Source organism: Trichosurus vulpecula, chromosome 2 (assembly GCF_011100635.1).
Source record: "Trichosurus vulpecula isolate mTriVul1 chromosome 2, mTriVul1.pri, whole genome shotgun sequence".
Classification (NCBI taxonomy): Eukaryota; Metazoa; Chordata; class Mammalia; order Diprotodontia; family Phalangeridae; genus Trichosurus; species Trichosurus vulpecula.
In genome coordinates, this window is record NC_050574.1 from 134,683,324 (window position 1) to 134,696,911 (window position 13,588).

At 41.8% G+C, this 13,588-nt stretch overlaps 1 protein-coding gene across 2 annotated transcripts in view; it reads right to left on the bottom strand.

Annotated features, from left to right (window-relative positions):
- The window catches only part of SIK2 (salt inducible kinase 2), a 173,518-nt gene that overhangs the window by 35,645 nt on the left and 124,285 nt on the right, over positions 1–13,588 (bottom strand). For both annotated transcript variants that reach the window (XM_036743101.1, XM_036743102.1), the window contains exons 5-6: positions 4,255–4,379; positions 316–439 (exon numbers count right to left, since the gene is read on the bottom strand). In XM_036743101.1, the coding sequence (XP_036598996.1) occupies positions 316–439; positions 4,255–4,379 (249 nt within the window). The remainder of the gene's footprint in view (positions 1–315; positions 440–4,254; positions 4,380–13,588) is intronic.

Here is a 13,588-nt window from a genome sequence, read left to right on the forward strand (position 1 = left end):
ATCTGTATCTTCAATGTGTTTCTTTGTCTAAAATAAACCTCAGATATTTATAGATTTGGGGTGAATGGGACTGAAAAGACTTGCTGCTTTTAATCTGTTAAACTGTTTCTGTTTTCTGTCACAAGTAAGGCTGAAACTCTTTGTCTCACCTACACAGAGGATTTTTTTCCTCATTTCCATAGCTTCTGAAATGACTCAGTCACTTTTTTTTTTTTTTGCCACCTACAACTTTTGGAAAACATAGAGACTTTTAGGAAGGCACTTCATTCAGAGATTAAATTCTGTAAAGCACAATCAGCAAGACAAATAGCTTACCTTCTGACATGAAATAAGGAATTCGGAATCTTCCTTCCAGAACCCTTTGCCTCAGGATAGGGAGAGTTGGTCCATCAAAAGGCAGAGCTCCACAGACAAGGACATAAAGAACTACTCCCATGCTCTAAGATAAAAAATAATAATGGAAGCACTGTACTACCTAATATTTCAAATGCAACTTACAAATTCCTAGTTGAATTTTTCAGAAATAGAGAATCTCAGAAATGAAAGAAATCTGAAACCCTGAGTTTTTCCCCCTACAATATCAAGAGGTTGGTCATTCAGATGATTGTTGAACTGGAATTACAGTGGATCTAGGGAAGTTCCACACACTTGATACCAGAATCCCTTTCCTGGGTAGCCTGTTCTATGAGCTCTTATCACACAGAGTCCAATGGACAGAAAAAAAACAATAACTACTTACTTAAGTGCTGAGAACTTTGGGGATGGTCAAAGGATTGAGTGCTATTTTAATCCATCAATCAATATTTATTAGGCACTAGACTAAGTATTAGGGATACAAATGCAATAAACGGAAAACCCTATTTGCAAGGCATTTAGATTCTAAGGAGAGAAAAATCTATCTATAACAACAACACACAGAATAAACAAAAATCAATACAAAATGCCAAAATAGAAGGTAGGGAGAGAGAGCTTTAGCAACTGGAAGAAATCAGGTAAAACTTGGAGGAGAAGGTGGTGCTTCTGCTTCATTGTGAAGGAAGAGCAGAATTCTATAAGGTACAGGTAAGGAGGGAATATGTTTATGTTCTAAGCAAACAGTCATTAAATAGATATTAAGTAACTACTTGGGTGTTAAGCATTGTGGACAATCCCTGTCTTTAAATGGCTTACAATATAAAGGAGGAGACAGTATGCAAACAAATATACACAAAGCAAGCTGTATATAGGATAAATAAGAAATAATTAACAGAAGGAAAGCACTGGAATTAAGAGGGGTTAAGGAAGGCTTCCTATATGAGGTGGAATTTTAGTTGGGACTTAAAAGGAAGGCAGGAGGTCAGTAGTCAAAGTGGAAAAGGAAGAGCATTCCAGGCCTGAGAAGAGACAGAGAAACTGCCCAGAGCTGAGATAGATTATCTTGTTTGTAGAACAGCCAGGAGGTCAGTATCAGTGGATTGAAGATTACGTGGCTGGAAGTAAGGTGTAAGAAGACTGGAAAAGTAAGAGGGGGACGGGTGATGAGGGGCTTTGAATGTCAGAGCATTTTGTATTTGATAACAGAGGAAACAGAGAGCCACTGGAGTTTACAGAGTGTGTATGTGGTGGGGCGCTGTGGGGGAGAGACACACATATGGTCAGACCTGTGCTTTAGGAAAATCACTTCAGTGGCCTGAATGGAGAATAGACAGGAGTGAGGAGAGACTTGAGACAGGAAGATATACATACTATCAGGCTACTGCAATAGCCCAGCTGTGAGGTGATGAAGGCTTGTACTACAGTGGTGGCAGTTTAAGAAGAGACAAGGGGGCGCATATGAGAGACGTTGCAAAGGCGAAATCAATAGGCCTTGGCAACAGATTAGATGTAGGAGGTGACAGACAGTGAGGAATCTAGGATGACTCCTAGGTTGTAAGCCTGAGAGATAGGTAGAATGGTGTTGTCTGCTATAGTAATTGGGAAAACAGGAAGGGTTTGAAAAAGGCTTTTTGGGGAAAGATAATGAGTTCCATTTTGGATATATTGAGTTTAAGATGTCTACTGGACATCCATTTTGAGATGTCTGAAAGGCAGTTGGAGATTTGAGATTAGAAGACAGCAGAGAGTCTAGGGCAGGATGAGCAAACTTGAGAATCATCAGCATAGAGATGAAAATAAAATCTATAGGAACTGTTGAGATCATACCAAGTGAAGCAGCATAGAGAGAGAAGAGAAGAGGACCCAGGACAGAACCCCAAGAGAACCTACAGTTAGAGGGTGTGATCTGGAGGAGGATCCAGGGAAAGAAACAGAGAAGGAGCAGTCAGATAGAGAGAAGGAGACACAGAGAGAATGGTGTCCCCAAAACCTAGAGAGAGCAGAGTATCAAAGAGCAGAAAGTGATCCACACTGTCAAAAGCTGCAGAGAGGTCAAGGAGAATGAGGACTGAGAAAAGGCCACTGGCTTTGGCCTAAGATCATTAGTAACTTGGGAGAGAGTAGTTTCAATGGAATGATAAGGTCAGAAGCTGGGGTAAGATAAGGGATTAAGAAGAGAGTGAGAGGAGAGGAGGCAGGGGCACCTATTGTAGGCAGCCTTTTTGAGGAGTTTAGATACAAAGGCTAGAAGAGATATGGGATGATGGGGAGGGGGATGGAAGAATAAAGTGATGATTTTTTCAGAATAGGAAAGAAATAGGCATGTTTGTAGGTAATAGGAAATGAGCCTGTAGAAAGACTGAAAATAAGTGATAGGCAGGGTATGACGGAGAGGGCAATCTGTTGGAGGAGACAGGATGGCAGGAGATTGCTTGAACAAGCAGAGGGCAAGGAGTAAGGCCATTTCAAGGCACCTGAGTAACTGAGGAAGAGGGAGGTCATGGCAAATGGCTTCAACTTCTTCTGTAAAATATGAAGTGAGGTTCTCAGCTAGGGGTGGGGAAAGGGGGAACTATGGGAGGTTTGAGGAGGGATGAAAAAGTTTGGAAGAGCTGCTCAGGAGAGTGAGTTGATAAGGAAGGTACAGCAGCAGTGAGGGCTGAGATGAGGTTGTGTCAACATAAATTTGTAGTAGACCCAGTCAGAACCATTGTAATATTTTCTCCATCTTTGTTCAGGAGCACATATATAGAAACGAAGGTGGTGAATAGTGGGAGGGATCCAATGCTGAGGCTTGGCTGAGTGTAACCGAGGATATGAGTGGACTAGGGATTCAAGAGAGGAAGACAGTGTAGAGTTAAACTGGTTCAGCAAGAAGTCAAGATGGGGAAAAGAGGAGAGAGCAGCTAGTGCAGCCTTCGGAGATGGCTTGGAAGAGCACTGAGGGGTCAAGGGATTGGAGTCACAGTGGATAAAGAGGAGAGTTTTGTAAGGGAAGGCAGAAGGAGGCCCAGAAACAGGAGACGGAGTATTGTGTATGATGAACAGAGAAAAGGACAGTTTGGCTAGGGAGAGGGACTGAATGGTCTGTGGAGAGAGGTCAGGCTCAGGTTGTGAAGGGATTTAAAAGCTGAACAAATGGAGCTTCATTTGATCCTAGTGGCAACAGGGGGCCACTGGGGCTGATAGAGTAATGAAGGTGGCATAATTAGATCTGCACTTAAGGAAAATCACTCTGGTGGAAGTCTGACGGCTAGAATGGAGGGAGGAGAGACTGAAGGCAGGGAGGCCAATCAGGAGGCTGGGGGAATAATTTTGATGACAGATAAGTGGCTGCTGGGGTCTAATGCAGGAGATGTGAAGGTAGAAAGCACGCATCTCACACATCACTTCCGATTGCTGTCTACCTCATCAGAACGTACCCTTCCATAACGACAGGGAGGGCCTCTGCTCTACTCTGCATCGCTGGTGTTAAGTACGTTGCCTGGCACACAGAGAACCCTTTTTCAATCTTTCATTAATATCTGTGATGAGGCACAATAAGTCATCAAGGGTAACACAGAGACTGGAGGTGTGTTATTATCTTTAAGAGGAAGGGAAGTCTGTAAGTCAAATGGGTTTGTGGAGGAAGATGAGTTCTTTTTGGACGTGTTAAGTTTGAGCTGCATACAGGACGGCCAATTTGAAATATACAACGGGTAATTGGTGATAGGAGATTCAAGCTTAGAGGAAAGACTGGGAATGGATATATAAATCTGGGAGTCATCTCCATAGGAATGACAACAAACGCAGGGAAGCAGATGAGGTCGTCAGGAGAGAATGTAGAGAGAGGAGAGAGCGTAGGATAGAATGTAAGGGAATACCTTCAAGATCTATTTAATATAGGAAGAAAGAAAATACCCAAATATCCAGTTGTGGTCCTTCATATTGTTGTCCTTCAAAGACTTCCGGGGCTGCATAAGGAGGGCTGCCACACCATGTAGCCAGTGGTTCACCACTCTTAAAGAAATTTCCAAAACCAAAATCTGTTGAGATGGAAATATATGTTACTTTCATCTAAAGCTGTGAGACTGTACTGAATCACTGTAAGAAGGTCTGTATTAGCGAATATCAACAAAAGATCTTCTCTAAAGGAAAACCAGAGATGGAGGACCACCTTTCAAAATATTTTTTCCCCTCAAAGTTAAAGGAGAATCCTTATTCATATGACTTATTCTTTTGATTTTTAATAATTCCAGGTCTCATAAACTCCACTTCAACTAGCTAGTGTTTTATCTATTGATTTTATTTGTAGTATCAGTAAGACAAAGCACCGAACACTTAAGAACAGGAGGGGGGAACCCGTGACCTCAAGAACAAGATTTGTTCTGTGAAGTTTGGATTCAGTCAAAGGGCTACGCTCAAGGATGTAGAGGGCCACAGGTTCCCCACCCCTGCTTAAGAATAAAAAAATAAGCTACACATAAAGAACAATAACTGACATTAATGCCTTAAAGTTTGCCCAGTGTTTCATCAACAAGCCTGTGAGGGAGGAACTTCTGGGAGGCAGCTATTCTTCCCATCTGTCAGGGAAGCAAACTGAGGCTTGGAGTAAGAACTTGCTCATAGTCATGTAACTCCTGAATGTCAAAGGCAGAACGTGAAGCTGGAGGTACGTTTCACTCCACGTCTAACATTTGATCCGCTATCCCATACTAAAACATGCCCACTCATATACAATTTTAAGCTCATGTAACGAATGTTTTCCCACAGACAGAGTCGTAGGTTGTCAAAGTCTCATCTAACTTTTCCTGACAGTTTAGTGGAGAGCTCCTTAACTATTCTCTACTAAGTAACAGTACTCTCAGTGCTAGTTTGCAGCTATTTCCTAGGCATGTGATCCAGAAACATTATGGTCATCCACAGACATCACCAGTACCATGTATTTAATCATATTTGAAATACAGTCAACAAAAGAACAAGCTTGTTTAAGTATAGAGGCCTATTATGCAATGAAATTAAATTGATTAAACTACACTATGAAACCATGTCATAACCCAAAATAAAATTTTAAAAGGTATTAAAAGTAAAAATAATTTGTTCCTATTATGAGCTATTAAAAACAAAGAAACCAGTTATTTTAATTTCTTCCTAAGAGATAAGTATCTGATGTCCCTTCCTTGCCCCCATCCTAGACTATCCCAACAAAGCAGAATGATCAGTTCCCTGATAACATGGAAATTTTTTCCTGGTGAAATTTATTTTAATATTTTTCCAAATATTTTTGAGTTACACAAGTTTTATTTCTTTCCCTTTTTTCTTTCCAATACCAAAAAGTCAGACGATTTAATGTCCATAAGTATTCAGAACAGCAGTGCCACTAGTGAATCAGTGTACCAAACTAGGCATTACTTTTGTCTCTAACAGCACTTACTACACGCCAGAGACCAAGATCCCAACTTGGGACTTCCTGAAAGCAAACAGCATTACTGTCAAGAGGTCAAACTGTTTAGGCTTTCCTTGTACTAACAAAGAGTTCACCAACCAAAGTAGATTCAGTTTGACCTGACAGTTCTGTTGCATGGAAAAGGTCACCAGACAATTATGTTCAATGCCTTCAATATACAGGAATGTGGAAGGCAAACTTCAAGCCCAATTTGTTCCTAGCAATACTGCTTTTATTTCTTTGCTAGCCTTTCAGCATCCAACCTCAATGTCCTCATGTAGTCCTCGTATGCCTCATTATGGATTCAAATGGACTTTGCTAATGTTCTATTGTAAATGCTCGAGCAAACTTTTAAAAATTTGTTCTCAACAATGGCTAATTTTGGCTGGAGTATGAACATTCAATTAGCCCAAGTCATGTTGTGGATAAATGGACTCTTCAACACAAAGAAAAGCCTACCCAATTTTCTTGATCATTATGCTGCAGATTTGGACATGGAAGGCCAACTTCATTCAGAGATCTACAGTTTAATTAGAATCCTAAACCTATTAACAAGCATATATATACGGAGGAGAGTTTATTATTCAATATAAGCCCCGTTACAACAGTACTGCAATGGCAATTCCATGAACACTGGGGGTGAGGAGTGGGGTGTGTGTGAAGAGGATTTCCAGATGGATCAAATGGGTGCTACCTACATTAAGTGGTTTAAGACTGTAGTCATCAAAGTGGGAGTCCAGGGGCTTTCCAGGGCCATAGTCTAATAAGAAAGGGTATTATGTGATCAGCCTACCAGAGGATGGAAAGATGAGTCACATCCTTTCTTCCTCAAGATGAAAGAATAAAACTTTTATGAAGCACTTACTTTGGGCAAAACACTGTTCTAGGTTCTGTGAATACAGAAAGTAAGACAGTTCCTGCCTTCAAGGAGCTTAGATTCTAATGGAGGAAACAACACATATGGAAGCTGCAAGTCAGCTAGTAAAGTACCAAGGTCCTTAGGGTGCAAAGGCAAAATAGATGTTAATGCCTCTTTTTCATGTCATTTCCACTGATAAAGTGATTATCCACCTGATTTTGAACCACCTGACAGTCCCAAGGACTTTGGCGGCAAGAACTTTCTTTTCTGGGTCTTCAATAGCTGTGGCTGCAGCCCCACCAGGAACAAATGCCAGGCTACATCCCTATAGGGGTTGCTTCCCAGGATGACAGCTGAGTGCACTGGGCTGGAAGTGCTGCTATTTCCAAGGCTCAAGGTCCTGGGTGGTCTCAATCAAGACCTGAGGGGAGATGGTGGTCAAAGTGGTGGTGCTGTTCTGACCTGCCTGGCACATTCTGCCTCCTGTTTCTCCTTCAGGGTGGTCTTGTTGCTTCAGCTAGGCTGGCCTGTCTGTCTCATGTGTGGCAGTTGGTGGGGACCCCTTCTCCACAGGAGTTGCTTCCTTGGATGACTTCTGGGAGGGCTGGGCTAGAAGCCCAGTAGTCTGGGAGGTATTTCCACTCTCAGGGCTCCTGTACCCATCTGAGAGTTGGTGATGTTTGGTCAGCAATTATTGCTGGTGGGAACGAGAAAGGTGGGCACCATCTCTGCAATGATTTCTCTTTGATGATTCCTATGGGTGCTAGGCTAGATAGTCAATTGTGGGTCTTATCCTCAATACAACTATACCTACTCTTATCTCTCAAGACTCCCCCATTTTCCACCCTCTCCCACAGTTGTGCAAGCCACCAAATTCCCCCCCAAGCCAAATATAGGTTCCTCAAGGTAATTATAACCTATCTGCTCCCCTATTTGTATAGCGACAGCTACATAGGTACCACTGGGAAGAGCCTGCCCCTCTCCAAGCACACCCAATCCCTATTTCTCAGATCCCTTCATGTCAGCTCCTTTGAGGAGCAGTGACCAGTAAGAAAGAAGCCTGCTTTCCTCTTTTTCATTCTAAATGGAACAGAGTGAGTTGGCACAAGAGAGGAGAAGGCCTGGATGGGTTGCAACAGATCACAAAATTCACTACACGATCTTTTCTTCCAAGACCATCCCTCTTCAGAACTTTCCAATTCTTGTTGAGGGCAGTACCACCATTCCTCTAGTCACCTAGGTTCACAACTTTGGGGTCATCCTCAACTTCTCATTCTTCCTGACCTCATATCCACAGTCAGTTGTTGTTTCTACCTACAGATGTCCCATCCGTCCCCTTCTCTCTACTCACATGGCCATACCCCAGTCCTGGCCTACATCCTCTCTCACCTGACTACTGCACTAACCTTCTAATCACTCTCCCTTTCTCAGCTCTTACCCTCTGTCAAACTATTCTCCATCCTTTTAAAAATTCATTTTTGTGAATATTTTAGAATATACATAATTATAAGTAAAGAAGTATATGTATATAATTTTAAAATACATAAATATGCACATATTAAAGGGCTCATACTCAAAATGGTTTACTAAGAGAGGTGAGTGATTGAAGATTTTAGAGACCATTGCTTTACTGGATACCAGCCTAAGCAGATCCCCAATGTCTGATATTTCTATTATTAGATTTGCTGCCCAAGAACCTTCCAGAAACTGGTACATCTGCCTTGAATTAAAGAAAAACCAACAAAACATTTTTAAGTGTTTAGCACTGGTTAGGTCCCCTAATTAATTCATTACCACCTACTATTACCTTGACAAGATCAAATCCCTGATTAAATAGGACATAGGAGGGAAACAGAATGGGAAGAGAAGGAAAAGATACAAAAATAATACAAACCACTCATGGTTGGTCCTGGGCAACCAGATGCATTGCAGCCACTAAATGTATAGGGGAGAAGAAAGGAAGGAAGGGCACCACAATAAAAGAAACAGAATTTTTTTTAAAAAAATCATCATTTCACAAGTTTATCTCACTAGCTCAACATACAGATTTCCAAAGTTGTTAGAAAAACCTTATCTATGCCACACTTCAAAGCCTGTCTATATGACTAATCACCTATTCTAGTCATACTACAATCCAAGTTACAAAGTTAACAGCTAAATAAACTCTAAATTATCTGGAAAAAACCAACAACAGTACTTCAGTCAAGGACGAGATATTCAAAGTAGTTTTAAAAGAGCAATGTTTTAATTTCACCCAATGCCAGGAAAGCAAAACAAGTAAACTCTGGGATGTGTGTACTTGTGGTACAGACACAGCTAGCAGTAGAGTGGTGAATCACTTTAAAGGAAAGTACGTGAGGAGAGTGAGTCGGGACTGTTCCAAGCTGGCTCTCACTCCACAGCCCAATCACAAGATGACTTCTTACACACTCATTAAGTTGAGGATTCTAGCCAAACATATTTGAAAAGCTCTTCAAAGGGACTAAACCATTGACTTTAATGCCTGAAAGCCAAGATTAATCAGTTAAACTTCCTGTATAAGTACATAGCACAATGAAGGTCTTATTTTTAACATCCCTCTCCCCCACCAAAAGGAAAAGAGACTGCTCCCTTCTAGGCACAGATGGTGTCATTTCCAACAGTCACTTTCTATTCTACCCTTCTAACAATGGAGAGGTGTTTGCCAGCCTGAGAGGTCTACCTTGACTCTGGTGACAAGTGACTTTAAATAAAGACTACATAGGGAAGGTTCCTCTAGGAATGACAAATTGGTTATTCCACCTCAGTAGGCTATCATAAAAACACCTCAGGGGCAAAAGAAGTAAGGGAATAGCCAGGGAAGAACTTATGGTGGGAGCAACCTAGCTTTCATCCAGGCACTTCACAGGAAGGGCACAGCTGAAAGCTGGCTCCCTTGATGAAGGCCCTGATACCATGCTATGGCCCACACCTTGTGTTTAAGTGAGTGAAGGGGAAAAAAAGGGAGGTTCAAGTGCATAGGGAACAACATTTGCTTCACTGCATGGGAAGTCCTACACTGTGTTTCTTTGTGGTGGGGCCTGGGTTGTGAGGCTGAGAGATTAAGATGACAGTATTGCTCTTGTGAAGACAGATGTGAGAGATGTAAAAATAAAATGGACATGATTTGGTAACTGATTAGCTTGAGGGGCAGGGGAGAGAAGAAATGGAAGTAGAAGATGACACCATACTTGGGTACCTGGAAGGCTGGTCATATTCTTGAGAGTAACCGGGTCATCTGGAATATGGCTGTGGTTTTTGGGGGGGGATGGTGGAGGGGTGGGAATAATACAACATTTGTGATTCAGAATACAACTGATCCATGTCTGTTCATCCTGTGTGACTCACTCTATTCTGCCTAAAATAAAAAGCAGTGGGGACTCCCCCTTAGCACAGAGCCTGCATTCAGCCTGCTTCAGCTAGGAGGTGATTTGGGGGCAAAAGTGGAATTCTTCCCTGTACCTGCCTTTTTGCTGCTGTGGGTGGCTTAGAGTGGAGAAAGAAGGAAGCCTGCATGGTAGAAAAAAAAGACTAAAGTGCTGGAAGAGGATGAGGACAGCTACAACCACAAGAAGAAGGATAATAACTGCCAGAATCTACATAGCCCTTTAAGGTCTGTGAAGCCCATGCCAGATACACCTCACTCGAGCCTCACAACAATCCTATGAGGTAGGTGCTGTTATTATCCCCATTTTACAGATGAGAAAACTGAAGCTGAGAGAGGTCGAGTGATTTGCCCCTAGTCACCCAACTATTAAAGTGTCCGAGTCAGGATTTGAACTCAGGTCTTTGAATATCAAATCCAGCACTCTATCTATTCATTGTGCTACTTAGGTGCCAATAAAGGTAAGAGAGGCTGTGATGGAGACAAAATCTACAAGTTTCTCTACCTAAGTGAGACTGGCAAGTAACCTGTGATTTGCTTTGCAACTGAATGATCATCCACCTGTTTGGACACCTGTGATCTCAGCAATCTCATTACATAGATGAGGCAACTTATTCTGAGGAAAGAGCTTTTGTAAACCTTTTTGTTAATGAAGCATTTTAATTTAGTGACTCCTATGTGCCAAGCCCCCCAGTGTCCTCCTAAGTGCCTTACAACTATTAGCTCATCTGATTCTCACAAAGACTGGGGTGGTGGTGGTGGGGAGAGAGACACTATTATTACTCCCAGTTTACAGTTGAGTAAACTGGGGCAGACTGAAGTTAAATGACTTACCCCAGGTCAAGCAAGTAGTAAGGGCCTAAGGCCAAAAGTTCTCAAACTATAATACATCCCTCGATTATTCTGCCTGTTCCATATCTATGTCACAAAATTTGTGCCACAGAATTTTCAATTAACTTTTGACAATTTTTATTAACACATCACTGGCTTACCAGTGGTACTCTGATGGTACTTTCGTAGCCATAAAGTAACTTTTTTTCTTTGCGATATTTGCTATCTGTGTGGAAATAATGAGGTTTAAACTCACCCTCAACACACAGCCTGGATTTGTCAGATCAGTTAAGACTGTCAATATTCAACATGACAAACAAAACAAAACAAAAACCCAGAGAAAAAAGAACATCCTCTCTCTAGGGCTCTTACAGTTATCCAAGTCTCAGTCTCAGAAAAAATTTCCTATGAAATCAGCCCAGTCAAGCCTCAGCCTTGGATCATTCCCACCATTCACTGCCTTTGCTCCTACACCTGTGCTACTGAATGAAGATGGAGAAAATCAGGTAAACCATTCTGACTGGGTCCACTACAAAGTTATATTGTACAACATCAACTAAGCCCTCACTGCTGCTAGGCAATCCTATTATACTTCCCTTATCAACTCATTATCTCACTCTCCATAGTGGCTATTTCAAACCTTTTCATCCTTCCTGAAACCTCCCATGGCTCCTCCTACCTCCATCCTCTCATCTGAGAACCTTGCCTTCTATTTTACTGGAAAAAAAAACCAAGGCTATTTGCCATGAGCCCCCTCTTCCTCATCTCCTACCACTTAGGTGCCTTCTGACACTTTCTCTTCCTTTACCCCCACATCCCATGATGAAATGGCCTTACTCCTTACCAAGGCTAACCCTCTCCTCATTCAAATGATCCCATTCCATCCCATTTTCTCCAACAGATTTCCTCTCTGTCATACCCACTTTCTTACTTATTTTCAATTTGTTCCTCTGTCTACTGGTTTGTTTCCTACTGCCTACAAATACACATATTTCTTCCATTCTGAAAACCAAAACAAAACCAAGAATAAACCCTCACTTGATCCTTCCATCCCTACTAACTACTGTCCTATATCTCTTCTGCCCTCTGTAGCTAAGCTCCTAGGAAAGGCCATCTACAGTAGGTTCTTCCACTTTCTCTTCTCTCTTTTCCTGACCCTTTACAATCTGGCTTCTGACCTTTATCATTCCACTGAAACTGCTGTCTCTGGAATCACTAATGATTTTTAAGTTGCCAAATCCAGTGCTTTTTTCTCAGTCATTCTCATCAACCTTTCTGAAGCCTTGACCCTGCTGATCACCATCTCCTCCTTAATATTCTCTTCTTGAAAGGTTTTTAGGACACCATTCTCCCCGGTTCTCTTCCTATCCATCTGACCACAGCTGTCAGGCCACTGTCTCAGTCTCCTTTGCTGGATCCTCATTCAGAGCAAGCCCTCTAACTGTAGGTGTTCTTCAGGGTCTTGTGTGGGCCCTCTTTCCTTCTCCTTCCAAACTATTTTATTTGGTGATTTCATCATCTCCCATGGATTTAATTACTATCTCTGTGCTAATGACTTTCAAATCTACCTATCCTGCCCCAGCCTTTCTGCTGATCTCTAATCTCACATTTCCAAATGCCTTATATACATCTTAAACTCTGTATGTCCAAAATGGAGCTCATCATCTTTCCCTTTAAAACCTTCCCCTCTCCTATTACTGTACATAGCAACGTCATCCTCCCAATCCTCAGGCTTGCAACCTAGAAATAACCCTAGGACTCCTCATTCTCTTCCCTCCCCTACTCCCCACAACCAATTTGTTGCCAAGGTCTGTCAATGTCACCTTTGCAACATCTCTCAAACAGGTGTGGTGGCACCCCCCCCACCCCGACACTGCCACCACTCTGGTGCGGACCCTCATTACCTCACACCTGGACTCTCTTCACTCCAATTCCCAGAAAGAACCAAGAAACTACAAGCAGGATCACACAAGAAATAAAAAGAGATATTAGAATATGATATTCTAAAGGACAAAAGAATTAAGCTTACAACTTAGGAATACATCCTTCAAAAGTGAGTATAATCCTACAGGAGACTAAATATAGACCTTTAATGGAATGCCTTTTAAGCATTTAAAAAATTAAATGATCAGACCTGACCAGTATCTTTAATATACAGAGTCCAGAGAAACCTACACAGGTCAATTTCTTATAGCAAAAGGAAGGAACCATATGATGTGATGCTAACATTCAAATGGGTGAGAAAAAACAAACATCTACTTAGAACCTTAATGTCTTCAGAGTGTATAGAGGTTGTACTACAGGAATGGATGAAAGGGATGGTTATGGAAAGGCTTGTATGAAGTGATGACAACAGAATAAGCAGAAAATTTATACAACAACAATGCTGTAAAGATAATCAACTCTGAAAGATTTAGGAACTCTGATCAACATAATGGCCAACTACAATTCCCAGAGACTCATGCATGAAACATGTTATCTGCCTCCAGAGAGAGAAGTGATGGACGGTGAAGAGAGAAGTAGAGTTTCTTTTCCTTCTTTCTTTTTTTTGGGGAAAAGAACATAGCTAACGTGATTATTTGTTTTGGATCCAGACAAAGGAGGGTTGAACACAAACACATGGGTTTGGTGTAGAAATACTCTAACTCAATAGGAAGACAAGCAGGAATGGGGGGGGGGGGTCTAACGTGGGGGAGGGGATAGCTGCAAGGGAAAA